This window comes from Brachyhypopomus gauderio, chromosome 11 (genome assembly GCF_052324685.1).
Source record: "Brachyhypopomus gauderio isolate BG-103 chromosome 11, BGAUD_0.2, whole genome shotgun sequence".
Classification (NCBI taxonomy): Eukaryota; Metazoa; Chordata; class Actinopteri; order Gymnotiformes; family Hypopomidae; genus Brachyhypopomus; species Brachyhypopomus gauderio.
The window spans coordinates 14,823,985-14,851,359 of record NC_135221.1 but is presented as its reverse complement, the minus strand read 5'-3'; the positions used below and the strand labels follow the sequence as shown (position 1 = coordinate 14,851,359).

Genomic DNA, 27,375 nt, shown 5'->3' with positions numbered 1-27,375 from the left:
TGTTTTGGATGTAAATTTCAGATCAAAGCTTGTCATCGAGGGCCACCGCATCTCGCCCCTCAGCTGATCCGCGTATGCGCAGTGAACGCTTCCATTGTCTCCAAGCAGCAGCGAGCGAGCGTGCGTGCGTGCGAGCGAGCCGCACAGACTCGCGAGTGCAGGGGAACGGCAGACACTGACCCGAATCTCCGCGCTGGCGGAGACCAAGCGGACCGGGCCATAACGCCGACGGACACGCAGCCTGACCGACAGACAGCCACAGGTGTCATGGCTAATTTCACAAGCTGCTCGTCTTGAAATGAGAACAGGTTTCGGTTGTAAGGCTGCTGTGGACCCGACGTTGCGCCGTGAGCCTGTCATCGGTTCTGTTGTGATTTTAGACGCCTCATCCTGTCGGTTAACCTACTTGCGTGTTTTCTGTTTCATTAAATCGGATCCAGTCGTGCTTTGGGGGGGTTTCATCCTCTGTTTTTCTCCTTGCTGTTGTTATCTTCTCGGTGGATGTGAATTGAGACATTTAGGTCGCCCATGATCCGACCAGGGAAATGCGCTGTCGCGTCTCCTACACACACACAGCTGTTTCACTCACACTTGACAACCCGGATTTTTTTTAGCGCTTGTTTTGTCGTTGGTTAAGGAAGCTCGAAAATAACCGCAGACCGGCGGTTCGGGGGTCCAGACGAGCGACGGCTCTCGACTAACGGCGGAGCCCCCCCTTTTTCCACCACACCCCCACCCATTTTCACGGCTGCTTTGGATGGGGGGCAAACAGAGCACGGCGGGGCGGCCCCGGGGTGCTTTCGCCGGTGTCTCGACAGATGACAGCGCGGTACCACCCTCAGCCCATTTCGGGCACTACCGACCCGGCGGCACCATGGGTTTGCGTAGCCGCTCGGTGAGTTCCGTGGCAGGAATGGGCATAGACCACAACGCCCCGGTGCCGTTCGGGTTTTACACCCCTCGAGGAACAGACTCGGACAGAGCCGGAGGGGGTTCTGGCTCGGATTCAGCTCATGGTAACAGCTACCGGGAAATGGGCAGCGGACACCACACGGACGGTATGCTTTACCTGGGCTCCCGTGGGTCGTTGGCGGACACCTTGCCTCTCCACATTGCACCGCGATGGTTTAGCGCCCATAGCGGTAAGTGCCAACCGTTAAATCGCCACTGATGTTATTAACTCGAGTGCTTTTGAACGTCAAACTTTCCCGTGCGGTCCACGTATGTGGAGTGTGTGGGTACGTGTGTGTTGCTGGAGGGGGTGGCACGGTACCGCCTGACCCGCTAGTGCGCAACGTCTAAAGCGTCTTATTGAGGAATGTGACGTTAATAAGCCTGGATACCGAATCTAGATGGGACAATTGGCCTATTAGACCCGTATACACCGCCTATGATTAGGGAGGGAGGGGGTCAGGCAGCTCCGTTATCATCCTCTTACTTCAGATGGCAGTATGTTATGTGACTGGGCTTGTCCGGGCCTGAGCTGCACGCGCTGACGCCACAAGGTCTCTCGGTGCTCGTTAGCAAACCCTAAGATGAGGTCTCCGGAGAGAGCCAAGCCAGATGTCAACATCTTTGACTTTGTTTTTCTACCGCGCTTTACCGAGGGTCATGCTCCTCTCGGTTTATAGCAGATTTAGCACAGTTGCTGGAACCACATCACATGAAGTGTACAAACATTAGAACTAGAAATGAGAGATTCTCCTGCTAGAGCTGTCTAAGCTACAGGTATATTTTCTAAAACAAAGGGCTCCGATGATCAATAAGTGGCAGCCAGTGGACCATAAAATGGATTTACTTAAACCTCACAATTTCCTCACGGACTGACAAACACGTGACCTCATCTGAACATATTCTCCTACATTAGATCTAAACTCTAAGATGGTAGAATGATTTCTTATTGTTTGACCTTCATTTTGCATTTGTGTGGTCAATGCACATTTGTTCTGGATCTCTGTTAAACCACAGAGTTTCAGCTGGGTGCTTGGCATATCAGAACAGATATCAACATGTCCATATGTTGATAATGAATCTAGAGCAGGTTACACAGCATGCCCCTTATACTTTACCTGTATTTTTCATTCTGTGTAGAATTTATGACATTATGCCTAACTGGACACCGTAGCCTTACTGTGCTGAAGGTCTTATAAGGCATTTCGTGCTTGGAAGTCAAACCAATATAAGGGGGTGGGGTTTTTTTTTTGCTTATTTATTCCCCAAACATGTCATATTTCAAAACATTGTGTATGTTGTCTTGCTGTTTGGTTGGGGTGGTCGTGCGTGCAGAGAGGGTCTGCTGTGTGTTTCCCCGTCCGTGGCGTCATTTCTCCTGTAAACACTCTCCCACTGCTGGCCATCCTTGGTAAAGCTCAGTCGATGGCGTCGGTATATCACTGGGCTGCAGATGTGACTTCCAGCGAGGGCTCTGCCTCCTTCCTCATGCCTGGTTGTCACCTCCTCCTCCTCCTCGACAGCTCCCCACCCTGCGTCCCTCGCTAGTAATGTTTCAGACGGGGAGATGATTCCAGCAGTGAACCAGTATGATTCAAGTGCACTGTCTCTGATCAGAGTTCTTACTGATCACACCCCATGCAGCAGTAAGTCATTTGGCTCAGGCTTCTAGGGAATAGGGTTGGTTTGAGTGAACCATGAGAAGATGCACCCAGAGCATTGTGTGCTACACTTTCACTGTGCCTAATAATGACCTGTGGTCATGTGTTTCAGACTCGTCAGTGTCAGTTCAGACTGTTGCTGGCTTGTGGTTTGCAAATATGATCAGAACTGTCATTTGAGATTCTATATATTTAGTTCTACTCAGAAGCCTTTAAGCAGTTGCGGTCTGAATCTTTCATTTAGTGAAGGCCTGCTGCAGCCATGTCAAAAAGAGCTAAATACTGTCGCTCACGTGTTAGCAAAGTATTTACTCTTGTGTGATAGACCAGAGTAATCGTTCACCTATCAGAACAATGCTCCCATGCTCTAGGAGTCGAGCTTCCACCTCTGAGGCACATGCACAGGCAGCATTAGCATTAGTCCTTTAGTATTAGTCCTTTAGCATTAGTCCTTTAGCATTAGTCCTTTAGTCCTTTGGTTTTTTTCTGTCTCTGTCTCTGGTTGTCTTCTCTTTTCTTTCCTTTAGTTCTTTAAAACTATGTAAAGTGTTTACACACATTAATATACACACTCACACTTATAAAATAAAGATTACTGATTGTGAATAGTGATTAGAAATTGTGAATAGTGATATGCTGAGAAACTCAGCATACATAAGAACACTCAGCCTTTTTACTTACATGTAAAAATACACAAATAGTTCAGGAGACTCGCATGACGTCTGTACACACACGCACACAATGGCTCTGCATGGTAGGACTGAATGAGAGTGGTTGTTGCCGTGACAACCCTGTCGCTTGTCATGTTCTCAAGATGCACATTTGCTTGCAGCCTGAAGCAGCCAGACAGCAACCCTTACACACCCCAGACTACACCCATACACTCCACATCACCCTTACACACGCCAGACTACACCCATACACTCCACATCACCCTTACACACGCCAGACTACACCAATATACTCCACATCACCCTTACACACCCCAGACTACACCAATACACTCCATATCACCCTTACACATGCCAGACTACACCAATATACTCCACATCACCCTTACACACCCCAGACTACACCCATACACTCCACATCACCCTTACACACCCAGACTACACCCATACACTCCACATCACTCTTACACACGCCAGACTACACCAATATACTCCACATCACCCTTACACACCCCAGACTACACCCATACACTCCACATCACCCTTACACACCCCAGACAACACCAATATACTCCACATCACCCTTACACACCCCAGACTACACCAATACACTCCACATCACCCTTACACACCCCAGACTACACCAGTACACTCCACATCACCTTTACACACCCCAGACTACACCAATACACTCAACATCACCCTTACACACCCCAGACTACACCAATACACTCCACATCACCCTTACACACCCCAGACTACACCAGTACACTCCACATCACCTTTACACACCCCAGACTACACCCATACACTCCACATCACCCTTACACACCTCAGACAACACCAATATACTCCACATCACCCTTACACACCCCAGACTACACCAATACACTCCATATCACCCTTACACACCCCAGACTACACCAGTACACTCCACATCACCTTTACACACCCCAGACTACACCCATACACTCCACATCACCCTTACACACCCCAGACTACACCAATACACTCCACATCACCCTTACACACCCCAGACTACACCAATATACTCCACATCACCCTTACACACCCCACACAACATCAATACACTCAATATCACCCTTACACACTCCAGACAACACCAATACACTCCACATCACCCTTGCACACCCCAGACTACACCAATACACTCCACATCACCCTTACACACCACAGACAACACCAATACACTCCACATCAACCTTACACACCCAGACTACACCAATAAGCTCCACATCACACTTACACACCCCAGACAACACCAATACACTCCATATCACCCTTACACACCACAGACAACACCAATACACTCCATATCACCCTTACACACCCCCAGACTACACCAATACACTCCACATCACCCTTACACACCATAGACAACACCAATACATTCCATATCACCCTTACACACCCCAGACTACACCAATACACTCCACATCACCCTTACACACCACAGACAACATAAATACACTCCATATCACCCTTACACACCCCAGACTACACCAATACACTCCATATCACCCTTACACACCCAGACTACACCAATACACTCCACATCACCCTTACACACCACAGACAACACCAATACACTCCATTTCACCCTTACACACCCCAGACTACACCAATACACTCCACATCACTATTACACCCCCCAGACTACACCAATACACTCCACATCAACCTTACACACCCAGACTACACCAATACACTCCACATCACACTTATACACCACAGACTACACCAATATACTCCACATCACCCTTACACACCCCAGACTACACCCATACACTCCACATCACCCTTACACACGCCAGACTACACCCATACACTCCACATCACCCTTACACACGCCAGACTACACCAATATACTCCACATCACCCTTACACACCCCAGACTACACCCATACACTCCACATCACCCTTACACACCCCAGACAACACCAATATACTCCACATCACCCTTACACACCCCAGACTACACCAATACACTCCACATCACCCTTACACACCCCAGACTACACCAGTACACTCCACATCACCTTTACACACCCCAGACTACACCAATACACTCCACATCACCCTTACACACCCCAGACTACACCAGTACACTCCACATCACCTTTACACACCCCAGACTACACCAATACACTCAACATCACCCTTACACACCCCAGACTACACCCATACACTCCACATCACCCTTACACACGCCAGACTACACCCATACACTCCACATCACCCTTACACACGCCAGACTACACCAATATACTCCACATCACCCTTACACACTCCAGACTACACCAATACACTCCTCATCACACTTACACACCCCAGACTACACCAATACATTCAACATCACCCTTACACACCCCAGACAACACCAAAACACACCATATTACACTTACACACCCCACACTACACCAATACACCCCACATCACCCTTACACACTCTAGACAACATACACTCCATACCATCCTTACACATGCCAGACTACCCCAATATACTCTACATCACCCTTGCACACCTCAGACAACACGAATACACTCCATATCATCCTTACACTCCCCAGACTACCCCAATACACCCCAAATCACCCTTACACACTCAATTCCTCTATACTCCCTCAATCACACTTATTCTCATCAGTAATATACACTCTGTCCTACCCTTATACACACCCTTACACATTCCAAACTACCCCAAACACTTCACATCACCCTTACACATTCCAGTTTACTCTTACTCACCCCACAGTACCCTTACACAGTTAACAATACCATTATAGACTCAATACTCTATAAAAAACAGAGAGACGGTCAGAGGGAGGAAGTGGCCACTTCCCTCCCTTCTATTCCATTTCCTGTGTGACGGGTTTCTAGGCTATGCTTGTGCGAGTGACAGCTGCTAGACTCCACCATCACCACTACAAGCAACCAGCCAATCAACTGAGCCCGGCCATGTTGCCATGGAGCAGAGGCAAGGAACTTGTGGTTCCATGCCCAGGGCCAGCTACAGACCCGTGGCTGTGCCATGCTGTTCTCCGGGAAAAGGTGCCCCTCCATGGTTCGGATGCCCCCTCACTTCTTGGTGCCCCACCCAATAACCCTCCTCTCCTGGGCATGTGGGAACAGGTCCCACTCCTAACGGCAATAGAAAAGCGACATCTTTTATCATGTTTTATCAGAAAAGTTTAGGGAACACAAACAGGGAGTGTGTGCTTCTGTTTCCTAGTCCTTCCCCTGTCAACACATACACAGGCACAGACATACTCACACACAGACACACACATTGCTCGCTCACAAGTGCACACACAGACACACACCCCTCTTTTCCTCGCTATGTCATTACCTCTCGCTCATTCTGCTGTTGCCATGGAAACAGCTGTTCTTTTCCGGCTGAAGGTAAAGAGTTGCTGCGAGTTGAGAAGGAGAGAGAGACTGTGTTAGAGTTGAGATGGAGAGAGAGAGACTGTGTTAGTGTTGAGACGGAGAGAGAGAGACTGGGTTAGAGTTGAGACGAAGAGAGACTGTTTTAGAGTTGAGATGGAGAGAGAGACTGGGTTGGAGCTGAGATGGAGAGAGAGAGACTGTGTTAGAGTTGAGATGGAGAGAGAGAGACTGTGTTAGAGTTGAAAAGGAGAGTGAAAGACTGTGTTAAAGTTGAGAAGGAGAGAGACTTTGTTAGAGTTGAGTGTGATGTTTGGGTCAACGTGTATGTCTCAATCTGCCAAACGGTGGAGGTGGGTGATGATGACGTGAGGCTCTGTGATCAACACTCTCAAACACAATCACCAGCACACACAACCTGACACACACACCAACACATACAACCTGACACACACATCACATCACACAAACACCACTGTCATGACTCATGTCATGTTACAGTATTCTTCTCTGTATGTCTTAATGTCTCAGATCTCTTTTGTATACACTCACACCCACACATCAATCCATTTTTGTGCTAAGTTGATACAATTTTGTCTTCATATCTTTTCTATTACATACTAAGACAATTACACATAGTGTATTCTCTCAAAACAGCACAGCATGTAATACCGAGACAAATAACACACCACGTCTACACTAGTAGCTCCCTGGCAGCTCCCTGGAAGCGCCTGCGGTTAGAGAGAGGGGAATGTTCCCGACATGTTCCCGACATGTCTGCTCTTGAACAGGACACCTAGGAGCACTGAGGTGCTGCTTCACACGAGACACAAGCAGGTCGCCCGGGTGGGCGGCCCCAGGGCAGGCCCAGACAACTAGATCCACCACACGCTACACACCAGTGAACTGCAGTACTCTCTCTCTCTCTTTCTCTCTCTCTCTCTCTCTCTCTTCTATCTATCTATCTATCTATCTATCTACAGCCAATGGAGAGTACTGAAAGTTTTCATGTTTTTACATTCTGAAAGCCCTTAAAAATATCATGGTCAACTAGAAGTGAAAAGAATCACAAAAAAGCCTTTAATTATGAAACTGCAGGACCTTTAACAATCTAAATCAGCCTAATCATTACTGGGGTCTTTTGTCTGACTGACCCATTAGCAGTTCCAAACCTCTCACCCCTGCATTGGACAGAGAAGCACACCGTTTCAGTTGGTTTCCGAAATGACTGCCACTTCATCCATACTGATCACACGTACAGAATCACATTGGGAAGTCCTTTGGAAAATAAGTGTGAATGAATTTAGGAGGAATTTTGTGTCAGCAGTTTCTAAGCCATCCACCCAAAGAGGTTTAACTGCTTGTTCCCTGTGTATATTTGTGATGTGATGTATGTGTGTGTGTGTGTGTGTGTGTGTGTGTGTGTGTGTGAGAGAGAGAGAGAGAGAGATGTTATATGTGATGTTTTATGCATAGAAGAACTTAAATCTGAGCTTGGAACAGCATTTGTGGGAGGATGATCAGTTTTGTTTCTGAGTCCAGTTTTAGTAAATGTCCCCAGTGTGATCTTTATTACCAAAACTGATCAGAATCAGCACACCCAAACAACATTACCAGTCCAGAGTGTATTGTCTCCTGGCAGATACAACCAGCTGACCTGCATTAGCTGACCTGGTGGCATCTGATTTCGGGGGGTGTATCAGACTGCCACGCGGGGTACTGGCACTGGGACACGCCCCACAGAGCCACCTTGCACCTGACAAAATTTCAAATGTTTCAGAACTCAAAAAAGCTCTCTTAATATCTTCCTGTTGTGTTTGGAATAATATTTCTGCTTCTGTTTTGTTGTTGCAAATCTCTTAAGTTTGGAATTAACCAGCCTCTTTCAGATTCTGCTTTTATGTGTAGGTTTTTTAAAATGCTGAGTCATGTTCTGTCTTCACGAAGTAGTTCTACTTTCTGTAGCGCTGCTGTGAGATCTTTGAAGGTGACCATCAGCAGAGCACTGTCATTTCATTGCTATGCTGTCATTCACTCAGTCCAGCAGGCTGGGCTTGATTCAGTCAGTGGTGTGAGCCAGTCAGACAGACAACGGACTTTCTTATGTCATCACATTCAGACTACAACACTTTAATAATTCATACAGTTATTACCACAAGCTGCTGCAACTGCTGTTGTTATGAATGTCGACGGTTAATGCCACAGTCTGTGATTTCTAATGCTATTTCATTAGCCAGAGCTTTATGGCGTATAGACATTTATAACTGCACTTCATTTAGATGCCCCCATCTCCAACACCTCCCCACCCCACCTCCTCCCCATCTCCAACACCTCCACCCACACCTCCACACCAACCTCTAACACTTCCACCCCCACCTCCATACCAACCTCCAACACCTCCACCCTCAACCCCATCTCCAACACCTCCACCCCACCTCCACACCAACCTCCAACACCTCCACCCCACCTGCACCCCCAACTCCCCCTGCCTCACAACCCCACTCCACCCCTCACTTCCCATGTAGCAATTTGGTGGGGTAAACGGAATCTTCAAAGCTTCGGGTTATTGTCAATATTTTTTTTTTGCACAAACAGCCCAGTTGGTGAATTAATGTGCAGAGGAGCACAGTCATGGGGAAGCCACCTTGATCTTCACCAGGCCGTGCGGCTCACTATCGATTATGTCTCATGGCTGTCTGCAAACTCCCCTGTGTGGGTTCAGCCATTTTGGTTTGGTCGCGGAGCACAGATTCTCTCAAGCTGCTCAGGGGAAGGACGGGTCAATACCATCAGTGTGGTGGTGACGGGGTGGACCCACATCGCTGCTGCTCGTCTCTTTGGTCGGGTCTGCCATGTCTTCTCCCACCAGTGTGCACTGTAGTGTGTGAATGCTCCGAGGACAGACACTGCATTGAGATCCATTATGAACACCCATATATCTAAGCTGTGTGTGTGGACTGCGACCTGGACACAATCTGGTCTGTTTCAAGCTCCATCACTTCCTTCCCCTCTTTGGTCTTATCTGATGGCCTCTTCTCCCTTTCAAAATGCTTCACACGCACGTAGAAACAAGCAGGTGAGTCCCGCAGTGTCTCCTGGCGCCATGGTGGGATTTCATCATACAGTTCGACCCAGAACCTTGTTACTGAAAAAAAGGGCCTTTTGTGATGAGACTTCCTTAGAAGTGCAGTAATAGGGCTACGCTTGAACTGGGCATCAGATCCAAAGAAATGAAAAGGCTTACAAGCAGCGCAAAGCCACCTGAAGGCTGAGGAGAGCTCATCCTGCTCCTCACGTCTGTTCCTCACAGAAATGGACTGCATGGAAAAAATGGGAACAGCGGAAGAGCTTTCACCCAAACTATTGTCACTCTCACAACTCTCACCACTCTCACACCCTCACTCTCACACTCTCACCACTCTCACACCCTCACACTCTCACACTCTCACCACTCTCACCACTCTCACACCCTCACACTCTCACAACTCTCACCACTCTCACACCCTCACACTCTCACACTCTCACCACTCTCACACCCTCACACTCTCACTCTCACCACTCTCACACCCTCACACTCTCACAACTCTCACCACTCTCACACCCTCACACTCTCACACTCTCACCACTCTCACACCCTCACACTCTCACTCTCACCACTCTCACACCCTCACACTCTCACACTCTCACCACTCTCACACCCTCACACTCTCACTCTCACCACTCTCACACCCTCACACTCTCACACTCTCACACTCTCACACCCTCACACTCTCACACTCTCACCACTCTCACACCCTCACACTCTCACACCCTCACACTCTCACCACTCTCACACCCTCACACTCTCACTCTCACCACTCTCACACCCTCACACTCTCACACTCTCACACCCTCACACTCTCACACTCTCACCACTCTCACACCCTCACACTCTCACTCTCACCACTCTCACACCCTCACACTCTCACACTCTCACACTCTCACACCCTCACACTCTCACACTCTCACCACTCTCACACCCTCACACTCTCACACCCTCACACTCTCACCACTCTCACACCCTCACACTCTCACTCTCACCACTCTCACACCCTCACACTCTCACCACTCTCACACCCTCACACTCTCACACTCTCACCACTCTCACACCCTCACACTCTCACCACTCTCACACCCTCACACTCTCACCACTCTCACACTCTCACACTCTCACCACTCTCACACCCTCACACTCTCACACTCTCACCACTCTCACACCCTCACACTCTCACTCTCACCACTCTCACACCCTCACACTCTCACACTCTCACCACTCTCACACCCTCACACTCTCACACTCTCACCACTCTCACACCCTCACACTCTCACACTCTCACCACTCTCACACTCTCACACTCTCACACCCTCACACTCTCACACTCTCACACCCTCACACTCTCACCACTCTCACCACTCTCACACCCTCACACTCTCACACTCTCACACCCTCACACTCTCACAACTCTCACCACTCTCACACCCTCACACTCTCACAACTCTCACCACTCTCACACCCTCACACTCTCACCACTCTCACACCCTCACACCCTCACACTCTCACCACTCTCACACCCTCACACTCTCACAACTCTTACCATTCTCACACTATCACAAGTCTCACATTCTCACCACTCTCACAACTCACACGTTTCACACTCTCACAACTCTCACACTCTCACAAGTTTCACACTCTCACAACTCTTACCATTCTCACACTCTCACAAGTCTTACACTCTCACAAGTTTCACACTCTCTTAATTAATTACTCACACTGAGCAAGTAAAAACATATCTGTTATCACGTCTGACCGTAGACTTGACACAACATTCATGTGCAGACGTGCGGTCTGAGAGGAGATCCGATACGGCAGGTTTGTGTACTGAGAGTGAAGTCAGGTCAGAGAGTAAAGCTCAACTCTTGACCAGCGCTCTTGCTGAGTGCACGAGCAGCCAGATGTTGAGCAAGCAGTTGTCCCTAGCCTCTGTCCCTCGCCTCTGTCCCTCGCTTCTGTCCCTAGCCTCTGTCCCTCGCCTCTGTCCCTCGCTTCTGTCCCTCGCCTCTGTCCCTGGCCTCTGTCCCTCGCCTCTGTCCCTCGCTTCTGTCCCTCGCCTCTGTCCCTCGCCTCTGTCCCTCGCCTCTGTCCCTCGCTTCTGTCCCTCGCCTCTGTCCCTCGCCTCTGTCCCTCGCTTCTGTCCCTCGCCTCTGTCCCTCGCCTCTGTCCCTCGCTTCTGTCCCTAGCCTCTGTCCCTCGCCTCTGTCCCTCGCTTCTGTCCCTCGCCTCTGTCCCTGGCCTCTGTCCCTGGCCTCTGTCCCTCGCTTCTGTCCCTCGCCTCTGTCCCTCGCTTCTGTCCCTCGCCTCTGTCCCTCGCCTCTGTCCCTCGCCTCTGTCCCTCGCTTCTGTCCCTCGCCTCTGTCCCTCGCTTCTGTCCCTCACCTCTGTCCCTAGCCTCTGTCCCTGGCCTCTGTCCCTGGCCTCTGTCCCTGGCCTCTGTCCCTCGCTTCTGTCCCTAGCCTCTGTCCCTGGCCTCTGTCCCTCGCCTCTGTCTCTCGCCTCTGTATCTAGTCTCTGTATCTAGCCTCTGTACCTAGCCTCTGGGTCATGCGGCCAACTGCGGTCTGTGAAACACTTGCCATTCCCAGGTGACGCCCTGAGACCCCAGTGGTGTTATGGGACTATGCAGGCTGTGCCCAATTAGGTGTAGATGTAGATATAGTGCCAGTGTAGATGCCTGTGTAGGTGCCAGTCTAGGTGCCTGTATAGATGGCAGTGTAGCTGCTTGTGTAGATGGCTGTCTAGGTACCAGTGTAGATGCCTGTGTAGGTCCCTGTGTAGGTGCCTGTGTAGATCCAGGTGTAAATGCCAGTGTAGATGTCAGTATAGGTGCCAGTGTAGGTCCCTGTGTAGATGGCTGTGTAGGTGCCAGTGTAAGTGCCTGTGTCGGTGCCTGTATAGGTGCCAGTGTAGGTGCCAGTGTAGATGTCAGTATAGGTGCCAGTGTAGGTGCCTGTGTAGATGGCTGTGTAGGTGCCAGTGTAAGTGCCTGTGTCGGTGCCTGTATAGGTGCCAGTGTAGGTGCCAGTGTAGATGTCAGTATAGGTGCCAGTGTAGGTGCCTGTGTAGATCCAGGTGTAGGTGCCTGTGTAAATGCCAGTGTAGGGCTATTTTGCATTCTACTAGTGATGCTCCTGTGGTAAATGCTGTCCAAGCCATGTGTCCAATTAGTCAACCTGATTTAAGGAAATCTGCTTTAAAATGTATTAGTGAATGTCAGAATGTCAGATAAAGGCTACAGGTCGAATTTCAGCTCTGCAGCTGAATTGCACAGTGTGAAATTGAATTGAAGGGAATGGAAGGAGCTGGACCCTAGCTCTGGGGCCCAGAGTTACGCCGGACGGGCTGGACGTGGCGTGGGCTGAGAGGAAGAGTGAGCTCTGTGTGTCAGCTCAGGAGAGCCCGTCCACCCTGGGCAGTCCTAGCAAGCAGAGCTCCTCCAGGTTTCCCCAGAGGCTGTTGTGAATGCCTGTGGAGGAGAGAGCTGCTCAAGGTCTTTTGTTTACACTGCACCTGAACTGACATGCACATGCATATATCATTGTGTACAGTAGCAAAATCTGAATTAAACTGGCTAAAGAACTTAAGATCTGAGAGCCAACCCAAGTGAGAGCGTTGGTGGTTCTGTACCTCTGTTAAAGCATTCTTCACACTGCAGAACACAAAACAGGATTTGAGGCTTTGCATTGTTAATGGCTCTAAATGTGGTTTCCATAGTGTCGTTTTTGTTTTTGTTTTTTTTTAAGGAGTGCAGTAATAATCCCTCATTACTTTTTTTACACTGAGATGCCAGGACATTAGCTAGTATTTTTAAAGAAATATTTCATCCAAAATGCATTGATTGCTAATCATGACATGTAGTAGGAGACTACGCATGATTTCATCATGCAAATGATTTAACTTTAGCTGTTCCTCATTAGTTTTCATTCATTCTTAGCCATGTTAGCATTTCTGGATGAGGTAGCCTTTAATGCATCACCTCTATGGTGGCAACAGTGGTGCTTTAAAGCAGCAATAAGTCATATTTGCATAAGTCAATGATATTTCTTCGTGAAACAGCCATTTTACTGACACTTAGTGGCCTGGATGTTTCAGATATTTTATATTACTGTAAATCTACTTTAAACATGGCCACTTCCATGTAGTGGATCCACTCAGTAGAATATTAACTGGTTCATTTGATGACTACAATCCAGTTTGATGCTTTGATGCTGTATTTCCTACTCTTTGAAAGGATGTACTGACTACTGAGAATTGACACTGACCACTGACCACTCACAACTGCCATTGATGCTGCTTTCTGTTTGGTATTTTCACACCGTTGCAAACATGCAAACTGACTCTCTTACACATTACTGACTTTATAGAGTGCTGACGTTCTGCGGTTAGCTGGTAGGTGTGGTATGATGCAATTTGTTCACCGAATTAAATTTGAGGTATTTGCTTTGACATGAATGTGACCCAGTAACACGCTAACATGACACTGATCAACGGAGAGAAACTAAACAACGAGCAACGACAAACAGAACAACAGAACAACGACAAATAGGGTGTCTGCTGGAGAAGAGGGATCTGATATAGAAGACCGTCTGGCCTAAATCCACCCAGAAACCCTTCCACCCACAGCTGCAGTATTGCTGTGTGCATGTGAGATGTTCTTAGCCACAGCAGCGTTAGCGTTCACGCAGCTTCACGGAGCAGTCAGCTCTATTCCTCCCTCCAGAAAGGTGAACGAAAGCAGACACACACATCGACCTTCACAGGATGTAAACATGTTGTTGCAGTTTCATAAGGGTCGAGCGTGATTCTCCATCACACGCCTTCTCTGTTCCCTGTCTGGGCTTTTAGACACTTCCATTGTTCTATAGATGACTGTGAGTAAAGTGTATACGCCTCCTTCTCAGGGGGAGCTGTACCAAACTAGCTAGGGGGACAGGTCTGATTCTCATGTGCACTGGGCTGAGAGTTAAGCTTACACACTCCATCTGATATGGTCAACAAACACATCTGCAGGAGGGACGGGGCGGTCCATGAAGCAGAGTCTGATCTCGTTTCAGAATCAGACCCTCAGAGTGAGCCTCCGCATCATCAACACACATGTCTGATCTACAGGCACCCCAGTGTGGCCCTTAAGATGACAGGTGTGAAGGTCAATCACACACACACACACACACACACATACACACACACACACACACACACATACACACACACACACACACACACACACACACACACATACACACACACACACACACACCCACTGTCTCCTTACATTCTCACACACACACACACACACACATTTAATGATGTGGCATATTTGTAACACTTTTTCAACCTTTGCTGTAAAGAAATGTGATCAAACTTTTACTCACTTTTGGATCTGCTAGTGTTTTAGAGGACGTTTTCATCATCTGCTAGATGTTTGCACATCATTCGTTTTTTAATGTTTTCAATCATGTAGCCATACACACACACACACACACACACACACACACACACACACACACACACACTGAGTTTGCACGCTTAACCATAACACCAGTCCTGTTTACTGAAGTATAAGTGAGGGCAGACTGAACTGTGCATGCTTTTTAAATATTCATGCTGATGTTTTAGAGAACAAAACAGCCCAGCAGTGTCTTGAACTATTGGCGGTGTCTGCTGTGAGATGGTTAGTGAAGGTCACACACACACAAACACACACACACAGATGTATTTTTGAAGTAAGTTTGATGTGTAATTGGCTGCTTGTTGGTTCTGGTGGAGGAAGTCTCTCTGCTGCAGAGGAACTGCTCCACACTCTGCTTCTGCTAAGTACACTGACATTATTAAAGGATGGTCTCTCTCTCATCTCTCTCCCTCTCTCTCACTCCTATTTCTCTCCCACTCCCCTCTCTCTTTCCCTTCTCTCACTCTCTTTCCATCTCTTTCTCTCCCTCTCCCTTGTCTCTCTCTTTCTCCTCATCCATCTCTCATTTTCTGCCTTTTCTCTTTCTGTGTTTTTGGCTTTCTCCTGCAGCACATGTCACGTGTTTTCCCAGAATGCACCACCACACATTTCACTCTGCTCAAACCTCCTCTCCTATCTTCCTCACTTCCCCCTGTGCGTTGTGTCTCCAGAGATCCACCAGAAATAGCAGACAGGGGAATGCGTGCTAGTCGTCACAGCCTCTTAGAGTGGATCGGCAGCCAGACCAGGAGGGGGCAGTGTGGAGTGGAGTGGGAGAAGCGTTGGGGTTCAGATCTTTTGCAGGTCCAGACTCAGGCATGGACAGACCTGCTCAGCCTCTCCTGCTGCAGGGGATCCACTCTGTACTCTTCTCACTCACCCTGCTAGTGTCCCAACACTCTTCTACCACAGATCTCCCTCCCTCTCTCCCCCCCTCTCTCCCCCCCTCTCTCTCTCCCTCCCTCTCTCTCTCTCCATCTCTCTCTCCCCTGAATAACAGGGTTAGTAAAATGACTAAAGTCATTGTCATATAGGCAGAGTCCCTGACCATGAGCCTAGTGAGATTTAGTGAGATTTCTCCAGAACTGCTTTGTCATGCTTAACCATCTCGTCTGGCCACTACAGCAGCGCGTGTCTGTTCAGTGCCGCAGTGTCTCCAGCGGCCGGCTGCTCGGCCCGGAGAAGATCGGCCTCTCTTCCTCAAAGTGTGCTCTTCCTCCCTCCTCTCTCCTCTTCCTCACAGCACCTCGTCTCTTTTGGCCGTGGCACTCAGGGATTTGCTGCCCTGGACACGGGAGCTGAGTGGTGTAATGGCAGACGTATTTTTAGCTTTAAAAGCCACCGGGGAGGTAGTTGAAGCCTTTTGTTTGTTTGTTGCCTCTAACATAACCACTGCTGCTGATTTTGGCAGCATTATTACTAACCATTACTATTATTTCTCACATGTTGTTTTAATGTCCTATATTAAGACGAAAGAAGATTTTTAAAGTGAAAATTCATACAAGCCTGACAAGTCTTGTGTCTCAGCGATTATGTTCAAGTTGAGGTCTCTGCAGACCAGTGTGGAGACTGACCTGCCCACTAAACTCAGTGTGTATGTGCGTGTGTTTGTGTGTGTCACACGGCCAGTGGATTACTGCACTGGGTCAGCTAACAGTACAGGCGGTTCTGGGTGTGTCTGGATGCCAGTCTGTGGGTGACGTTACTAGCATGGCACGTATTATGTGTGTGTGTGTGTGTGTGTGTGTGTGTGTGTGTGTGTGTGTGTGAAGGGCAGAGCAAGCCTTTCCTGGGGATAGCAGTGAGGATAAATGCCTGAATGACTCTTTCTGCAAATCTTCCTCTCTGTGCTGTCACTGATGGCCTGGTATTGCCCATTGCGTAATGCTGCCCTCTGCTGCTGATCTGAGGACAGTTTCTATTCATGTTGGATTGGCTAGCCTCATTAGCAGGTCCCACACCTGTGTGACAAGACACATTGTAGTCCCTTGTAAATAAACTGTGTGTGTGTGTGTGTGTGTGTGTGTGTGTGTGTGTGTGTGTGTGTGTGTGTGTGTGTGTGTGTGTGTGTGCGTGTACGTGTGTGATTTAATACGGATTCCCTAATTTAAAAGTACAACCGAGTGACAACTAGCTTACTTATACCACTTATACCAAACTTCGACCTCCCCTACCTGCATGAACTTCACACTCACTACATTCCCAGTCAATGCCAAATTTATACCAGTGAGATGAGGACATGTTGGTTCTGTCATTTTGTTGTTTTTCACCCACCTGGTGTAATGTCTCTTTTTTTACTGACAACCAGGACTTTTTTACTGATACCCACCACACGATATTAATTCTCCTGCAAGCTCTCTGGAAATACAGCTGTTATCTCTCCAGCCATCCACTCTGCAGACCAGCAGCACAGACTGAAATGGAGCTCCTTCCTGTAGCATCTCCTCAGTGCCAGCTTTTTATCGAGATTCTTGGCATTGTATTTTTTATTCTCCTGTTGACTGCCACTGTCGTCAATGTGCCTTTCCAACGAATGCAGCTGGCATGGTTCAAATCAGATCATACAGCTCAGAGGACAGACCTCAACGTAGACAGCTCGGAGGAGACAGCTCAGAGGACAGAGCTCAGAGACAGCTCGGAGGAGACAGCTCAGAGGACAGAGCTCAGAGACAGCTCAGAGGAGACAGCTCAGAGGACAGAGCTCAGAGACAGCTCGGAGGAGACAGCTCAGAGGAATAAAGCCAGTTTAGTTTCCTGTGTTTCAGTGTGCAGTGGAGGTTATGGGTTGTTAAAACCCTTTTTGTTGGCCACAAGTTGTGATTGACAGGTGTGATCTGTATTTTCTGGCTATGTTCCTCATTAGATGCTTTGTGATTGGCTCCATCTTACACTGGTTCTCCCCTTGTGCAGGCTTCAAGTGTCCTGTATGCTCCAAGTCGGTGGCATCCAATGAAATGGAAGTTCATTTCATCATGTGTCTGAGTAAGCCCCGCCTCTCCTACAATGGTAAGCCACATCTCTGCTCGTTGCTCTATCCAAGTTTACTTCTGGAATGGCAGTGTGTTTGTCTGTCTGTCTTTCCTCTGGTTCTGAGTACTGACTCTCCTCTGGTTCTGAGTACTGACTCTCCTCTGTGATGAGTCATGCCTTTGCCTGGGAGTTCTGAATGGCCACCTGTCTCCTTCCCTCTCTCTCTCAGTCATTGGTTCCCGCTATACCTTTTCTCATTCTCATTTCTCATTTCACTTGCTCTTTTGCTTTGCGCACACACACACACACACACACACACACACACACACACACACACACACACACACACACACACACACACAAACATTACAGAGCCATTGTTTCCTGTATGTTACTAATGACTTGACGACCCTCATCCAGAACATGTTTTCATTATTTCGTCAGTACATCTGAACCTTAGAACATGTGACCCAGGTGTCTGAGGCTGAAGCAGGGCATAAAACTGGCTTAGAGCAGTACAGGTAGAGCATGCCATGGATAAAGGTGCTTGAGTGGAAGTGGTGTAGGTATGACTGGCAGGCCACAGTCACCTGGGCCTGGCTGACTCACAGCACTACCTGACTGAGGGCTGTTCCAGAGGACAGCTGCAAACATCATAGTTAACTAGAGGATACCTGCAGCATGTCACACACACACACACACACACACACACACACACACACACACACACACACACATTTTTATGACCAGAGTAATTTTGAGCCCTGCCTGGCGAGAGAGAGAGAGAGAGAGAGAGAGAGAGAGAGAGAGAGAGAATGGAAAAGAGAGACAGAAGGGTAAGACAGAAAGACACAAGTCAGAGATAGAGAGAAAAAATGTACAGGGACAAAAACAGAAAGAAGAGAGATGAGACAGTGAGAGAGACAACGAGGGAAAGAGAGCGTGTCAAAGAGAGACAGAGAGAGAGAGAAAGTATGTCAAAGAAATGGCAAATGAAAATTAATGCAGATGGAAACTGCAGTAAGAAAACAAAGAAATCAGATATGCATTAGGAAGTCTTCTCCCACTTCACCTATGTGCCATATTTTTTGTCAATTGTGATTTTTTTACTGCAATCGAAATTTGTCGTCCGTTTTTAACCCATCTGTGCAGTTAGAACACACACACACACACACTAGTGATTACTAGGGGGCTGTGGATCACACGTGCCCAGAGCGGTGGGCAGCCCTAGCCCGGCACCCAAGGAGCAGTTGGGGTTAGATGCCTTGCTCAAGGGCACCTCAGTCATGGTCTCAGGTCTGGGAATCGAACCTACGACCCTCAGGTCACAAGACCAGTTCCCTACCACCAGGACCCAGGACTCTAGGGCACAGCACTCTAGGACCCAGGACTCTAGGACCTAGGACACTAAGACACACGACTCTGGGATTTGGGACGCTAGGCCTCTAGGACCCGTATTTCTGTGCTTGTGTCCATATTGCTGCTGTAATCAGTGCCATCATCCTGCCATGTCAATCACACCTGTGCCTCAGTCCAGAGAGCAGACCAGAGACAGGGTCAAAGGAGGACAAACCCATACGCACCACATACAGGCAGACCAGAGACGGGGTCAAAGGAGGACAAACCCACACGCACCACATACAGGCAGACCAGAGACGGGGTCAAAGGAGGACAAACCCACCCGCACCACATACAGGCAGACCAGAGACGGGGTCAAAGGAGGACAAACCCACACGCACCACATACAGGCAGACCAGAGACGGGGTCAAAGGAGGACAAACCCACCCGCACCACATACAGGCAGACCAGAGACGGGGTCAAAGGAGGACAAACCCACCCGCACCACATACAGGCTCTGGTTTGCTGAGAATCCAAAATTAGAGTTAATGATGATGTAATAATAAAGCTATATTACATCACACATAAAAATTATATTAAAATGGTTTGTGCTTGATACCTTTGGTGACTTCAGATCTGATGGAGATCTAACTGTGGTGAAGATCTAACTGTGCGAGTCATAGTTTAAGGTGGCTGAATTAGAGATGTTGGAATTTTAGATGAATAAGTATATTTAAGAGCTAATGTGTTCAAAACAAACAACAAATAAATAAATTAAATTAAATCAAATCGCTTGGTCACCTATATATACTATTAGTAGATTGATTTGGACCTTGTTGTCAATGTTTTGGAGATTTCATAAATCCATACACTGAATGGCATGTCAAAGTGGGAGGAGACCCTTGGAAAGAGTCAGGACATTCCTCGGTATCCCCCCAGAAGAGCTGGGAGAGGTGGCTTGGGAGAGGGAAACCTGGGCCTCTTTGGTTAGGCTACCGCCCCCGCAACTTGGACCCGGAAAAGCGAATGTACAGTAAATGGATGAATGGATGGATGGATGAATGATTGTACACTTCATTAGAGCCACCCATTTACAAGCACCCATATGGAGACACCCTTCTAGAAATATACATCTGGAGACAACCTTCTAGAGCCACCCATCTAGAGACACACATCTAGACACGCCCATCTAGAGACACACATCTAGACACGCCCATCTAGAGACACACATCTAGACACGCCCATCTAGAGACACCCATCTAGACACGCCCATCTAGAGACACACATCTAGACACGCCCATCTAGAGACACCCATCTAGACACGCCCATCTAGAGACACCCATCTAGCACATTGGACCTCCTTTGGCCTTCAGAACTGCAGCGATAACTAAATGGAAGTACTGACAGGTGGTTCTACATCGTCTCAGAGATACTCTATGGGATTAAGATCTGGGGACTGTTCCTGGAACCAGCCCACGACTACACGACCCCTGTGGCCTGGTGCACTGTCCTGCTGTAAGCGTCCTTCTACCACAGGGTAAACAGCTGCCTTGCAGGGCTACAATTGGCTGGCCACAAAGCTGAGATAAACCCTACTGTCCATCCATCCATCCACGGGTATCACAGGACCCAGGGTGTGCCAGGAATACACTTCCCACCCCTTCAGTCCGTCTCCACCAGCCTGAACTGGTGACACCCGACAGGAAGGAAAGGATGAGCCTGACCCTCCATAAGCACGGAGGAACAGATCTGGACTCATCTGACCCAGCTATGATTCTCCACTGCTCAGTGATCCGATCTTCGTGCTCTTCTGCGCACTTTTCTGTCCCCCTTACACAACAGTGGCACTTGGTCGTCTGCTGCCATAGCCTGATGGTGTTCAGGAGTGATGAGGTGTGCGTTCGGACATGTCGGTGAGAGGAGCAGTGTCGTAATCGGGTCTCTTAATGCAGGTCTCTTAATGCAGGTCTCTTAACCGCGCTGCCTGTCCTTCAGAATGGTTCTTAACGTCCTCCTCTGACCCTTTCGCTGATGGGTTGTTTACCCTGGCCCCAGCTAATCCAGCACCGACAATTAGCATGCCTCATCCACTCAGATAGCTTGAGTTTACCATTCTACTGTGTATCCACGGAAACCGGCTCACCTAATGTGTCTGATTTCCATACAGGGAAGCTCCAGTCCTGAAAGGGCAGGTCTCTCTAATAAAGCAGGTACACAGTGTACTGATGTATCCCAGTACACTCACATAAACCATATACTGCTGCATCTCACCCATTATGTACAAAAGTTAGAAATATATGTAAAAAGATAACAGTACATAACCCTTTGTATAAATATAACACACATCTAAGGATATACCAAATTTGAAAATAAAGTGTGTGCATAAAATACACTACTAAAGACAACATGTAGTATATTAATACATGCACTACAAAAGTAAATATACACTACATACACCTCTACTGTGTGAAACTTCCTGTTTGACTCTAACTGTACCCTCTGCACCCAAGTAATGTCTCAGTAAAATCTATTTAATATCAAATTTATTATATTATAGATTTAGATTTAGTTGTTACACTGGTCAAAAAAATTCAAAATGACCTACAGTGCTACACACTGTCCCTCCCTACCTTTACTCTGATCAACTCTCTTTCTCTCTCTCTCACACTCTCTCTCTCTCTCTCTCACACACACACACACACACACACACACTTCTATTCTACCTGACCAAAGGCTAAATTTAACTTCAGGTATTAAAATATCATGCAGAGATGTGTCTTAAAAAATATTCAGTACACTAGTCAGCTCATGTGGGCTTTTCAGGGTACGACCAGAGATCAACCACCCACCTACACACACACACACACACACACACACACACACACCTGCTTTCTTTAAGTTTGCATGCTAGACAAAAGCCTTCTTCTGATTCCTGTTTTTAGCCTAGCCCTAGTCTAAACTGCACTGTAAGAGGAGGCTCTCTATGGAGATGACTATTTGATCTGTGCCTGGCCAGAATCTATCTGTGTATATGTGTGTGTCCATCTGTGTGCATGTGTGTGTGTGTCTGTGTGTAGCTGTCTCGGTGCGGAAGTTCATTACTGTGAAGGCTTAATAGAGAAGTGGAACATGGACACACACACACACACACACTCTTCCTGTCCTCCAGAACACAGTAGAGTGAAGTCCAGAGTAGGATAGTGTGTATGTTTGTATTCAGAAACAGGGGAAAGTGTGTCTGTGTGTGTTCAGAAACACAGGGGCAGATGTGTGTCAGTGTGTGTTCAGAGTGTGTTCAGTGTGTAAAGGATCAGTGTGTGTTCAGAGGCCTTGTGAAGGTCATGCCTCAACGGGTCAGAGCTGCCCTCTTCCTCATCCAGCCCCCTTTCCATTCATTGCCCTCCCTTTTTCCCACTTGTTCTCTTACCTCATCCCCCTCTTTTTTCCTTTCAGTCCAGCTCTGTCCATCTCTCCCTTCATTCAGCTTCCTCTCCCACTCCATCCTTCTCTGTCTTTTCTCACAACAGCTCTACCGCAGCTTCTAAACACACAATGCTGTGACACTCTTCACAAAGCTCCTAGGATATAATGGCGTCGCAGATGAAAGCAAAACAGATGCTCAGGGTTTCTTTTCAGAGCATATCTGAGGTAACGCAGGATAAGTCTGATCTCTGCAATTACCAGCTGTTTTGTTGGGAGCATTTGAGGAGGTGCTGCCGACATCACTCAGTATTAGCTAGTGAATTAACGGACAAATTTGGATTTCATATGACCTTTCATATAAAGGTCCAGCAATATGTGGTAGCTTAACAGCATAGTTCATCATACCTGTGTCAGTATTTATCTTCACACACACAAACACACAGGTGTTTCCGTGGGAAGTGGTGTATTCTAAAAAAGAATATGGTGTGGTATGCGTTTCCTGTCCATACAAACAAAAAACCCGTTTCCTGGAAACAAAAGCTTTAGGCCAGCAAAACATCTGCATTTTCCCTCTGTGTGTGTCTCTCTCCCTGTCTCTTTCTCTCTCTCTTTCTATCCGTGTCTTTTTCTCTTTGTCCATTGAGCTGGCTAAACATGAGCGGGCTTGCATTTCCTGTTCTGACAGCTGTTTTGCTCTAAGACACATGAACACATGCCCTTATTCACTCATACACTCATCTCTGCTACAGCTCCACACCGCCACTGAAGGAACAGTGCACACAAAGTGACTACATTTCCCATGACTTCGCTCAACTGTGCCCCCTGCTGCCACCACATACTTGGTTCGGCTCTTTTTTTAATTAACATGGACCACAGTGCATTTCAGCCAAAGAACAGGACTGCTGATGTTGCTTAAATAATGGTGGTAAATGTTGTTGTGTTATTATGACATCAGGACTGGTACCTCACATGAGGAAGCAGGACGCATGTGCAAAAAGGTCTTATTTATTTATATATCTGAGGATGGAGGTAGAAAGAAAAACTGACACAAAGAAGGAATGATAGAAAGAATGAAACTAGAAAAAACACTAAGCACTATACACAAAAACTGAAAAAAAAAACCAGTTCACACAGAGAACGAATCAGAAAACACACAAGCGCGCACACATGCATGCACACACACACACACGCATGCACGCATGAATGTACAGACACACACACAAACACAAGAGAGAAACAGCTGAACTAGATTAATCAGGGGAGGGGAACAGAACACCAAACAGGTGAGGGGCAGGACAATGGGCAGAAAAGAAAACAAAAACAAAAGCACATGGCTAAGGGGCGGGACAATGGGCGGAGTCTGGGAGGCACCGCACCAACACGTAAATAACATGATGTGGCTAAAGTGACTGACAACATGGAGACAGACAGATGGGGCAGTCAACATGAAGGGGGCAGACAGACAGACAGGGTAGACAACATGGAGGGGACAGACAGGCTAGAGAACCTTTAATTTAAATTTTTTTAATCCCCTACACAAATTCGTGTCTCAAAATAAAATGACTACAAGTACACATACCTTATATGTTTATATGATTTCTCAAACTGTGTTAAGCCATCTTCTAGCTCAGTTAAAGTTATTAAAGCTGTTAGCTATGAAATTAAGAGAATAGCAAAACCAGCTCAGCTGTGGCAAACATCACTACAAAAGGCTTTTGGTCAACACTGAATGCTCTTTGCTAATCTGTTTCAATTGAAGTTAACTTACACAGCCATAAGACTTGGTTATTCCTTAGACTGTAGGTGGAGTTACCACAGAAGCTCTCAGTGAAGACATAATTAATATTTCTACTTGTTGTTTTGTATACGAAACCAGCGAACTTGCTTTGAACACATATTGAACATAGTAAATGTGCAGATGGTATTTGAAGCTTTGTTCGCTTTGACTGCTTTGCCTTTGAGCTTATAAACAGGGCAGAAATAAACCACGTCTGCAAGGTCTTTTATCACAAAGAGCTTCTTTACACTTCAACCTTCAATCTATGCTGTAGTCTCCTCTAGCTGTAAGTCTGCCAGGGGACTAAGATTAGGTCCATATCTCAGCCTGGCACATGGGTCCTGATGCAAAGTCAAAGTTTTAAATGGGCATGTTTCTGTGTTGTAAACTGCATAAGCTGGTTAATTAACTGACAAGTATACAGAGTTATCTTACAGAGGGTGTAATTTTATGTTCAGTACATTGACGTGCATAGTGTTGTTGCAGCTAATGTGTTATATTTTGGTGTGTGTGTAGATGATGTGTTGGCAAGAGATGCTGGGGAGTGTGTGATCTGTCTGGAAGAGCTGCAGCAGGGAGACACCATCGCCAGACTGCCGTGCCTCTGTATCTATCACAAAAGGTACACAGTACAACAAAGCACATTTTCTGATTTTCTCCTACTAAATTCTGTATACCCCAAAATATTGACCACAAATAATGTATGGTTCTAGAATTCCTAGTGTTGTAGAATATCATTAGAATTTAGTAAATGCCATTGTTACATCATAAAGAGAATTGGCATTCACAGGCATTCCAGTCATGATGTTGTGATTGTCTACCGAAAGGTTCAGTTGTCAAAATTAGGCCAAGCAGAGTCAGACTTGAAGCCTTTTACATCTACCGTGTGCTTGTGGCAGCCTGTGTGGGAAACAATGGCGTGTTTACAGTGCCTCCTCTCTCACTTCTATTTTGGGATCACTGTCTCTTAGAAAGCTTGTTCACTCAGAGTTGCTTTTGGGCTTTCGGCCTCTAATCAATGGAAAAGGACTCCAGTGACTCAGCATTACTGTGCCCATGTCAGGAACACTGACATCTTGAGTCAGGGGATGAAATGTTGAGTGTTTGGCTATGTGCAAAATGCTTCTGAATTAATTCCTGGTTTTGCCTTTCGTATGTACGTGGGTACAACTATATGAAAAACAAAGAACCAATCTTGTCAGCTTATAGCTAATTGAAGGTGTTTCGATTTCTTGATTTAGAGAGAAACTGACTGTATATTCCAAATATGTTGCCTCAACAAAACATTTTCTGTAGCACTTACATTACATATTATTAGATATGAGATGTTAAGAGACCTGATATTTTCACGTTGAGACAAACCAGCGTGATGAGCTGCAGCACCTGTCCCTCCAGTAAGCCTGGCAGACATCACAGAACACACCTGAAACCTCACCTGTGCTCTGTGTCTCTGTAGCTGTATAGACTCATGGTTCGAGATCAACCGTTCCTGCCCAGAGCATCCTTCAGACTGACCTTCTTTCACTCTATACTATGGCTGATTAAAAGGTAAGCACTCTCTCTCTCTCTCTCTCTCTCTCTCTCACACACACACACACACACACACACAGTTTGATATAGATTTTGTTTTGCTTATTAATGCTCTGGACATTAGTCATAGTAAAGGAAACAAAAGTAGGATACATTTAGAGACACAAATAAATGAAACTTTTTCTGGATATCATGAACTTTAATTCTGTCTCTTTTTCAGGGCACTTTATGGACCTAAATCTGGCATCTGGACGCTGAAATAACCAAATAAAACAATCATCCTATTTAGTGATTTGATCAAACCGATGGAGATCTTGAAACGGAACCAAATAAAACAATATGTCGTCGAGCCAACATTGTCACTTCCACACTTATCTCAGAATCCCCCTGCCTGCTACACTAGCTAGCGACTGCTATCTGCCCCCTACGTTTAACAGACGGCCCTGGATTTCTACGACCCTAGATACTTACTTCTCAGTTATACTTTCCAGCCCTGGAGTTTGGCCCCACTGCGCACACCCTTGTGTTCAACTAGTCTTTCTGTTGAAGAGGAAGAAGAGGAATTAGGCTAAACAGATGAAGGGCTCAAGGATGCCAATAACAGAAACAGGAAGGGGTAGGGCCATGCACACCATCCAATCCAATGGCAGTCCCTGTCCCGCCAACAAGAGTATGCTGATTAGATTGGCCTTGCTTGTTCTTTATGTTGTCTTTATTTAGAGGCGTAGCAGGGGGTGGAGTTTGGAGGAGTGACACAGGGTGGAGTTGGGATTAGATGTTGAAACATTCATGGTCTGGGGGAAAGTAGTCGTGGGTGTAATTACTTAAGCAGGATGTCAAAGTGTGTTGAGAGTGGGATACTTTGTGTGGATGAGGCGTTGTAGTGAATGTAAGTTTATTACTTTCTTGTCTGTTGAGGTAGTGACCATTTCAGTGACGCTGTATGTGTGTGTGTGTGTGTGTGTGTGTGTGTGTGTGTGTGTGTGTGAGACAGAGAATGAGAGAGTGGTGGTCGAGTGTTCCACAATGGGGTGAAAATATCTGTGTTTGTGTGTATATTGTGTAGGATTGGGAAGTCAGAGGACAAAACGGTGTTTTTGGGT

At 47.1% G+C, this 27,375-nt stretch overlaps 1 protein-coding gene across 1 annotated transcript; it reads left to right on the top strand.

The window, feature by feature from the left end:
• The first annotated feature begins 110 nt into the window (after positions 1-110).
• Positions 111-27,261, top strand: znrf1 (zinc and ring finger 1). Its single transcript, XM_077022252.1, has 5 exons — positions 111-1,142; positions 18,145-18,240; positions 25,259-25,364; positions 26,199-26,290; positions 26,493-27,261. Exons 1-4 carry the CDS (start codon positions 758-760, stop codon positions 26,254-26,256), a joined length of 645 nt encoding a protein of 214 aa, XP_076878367.1. The 5' UTR covers positions 111-757; the 3' UTR covers positions 26,257-26,290; positions 26,493-27,261.
• The last annotated feature ends 114 nt before the right edge of the window (positions 27,262-27,375 follow it).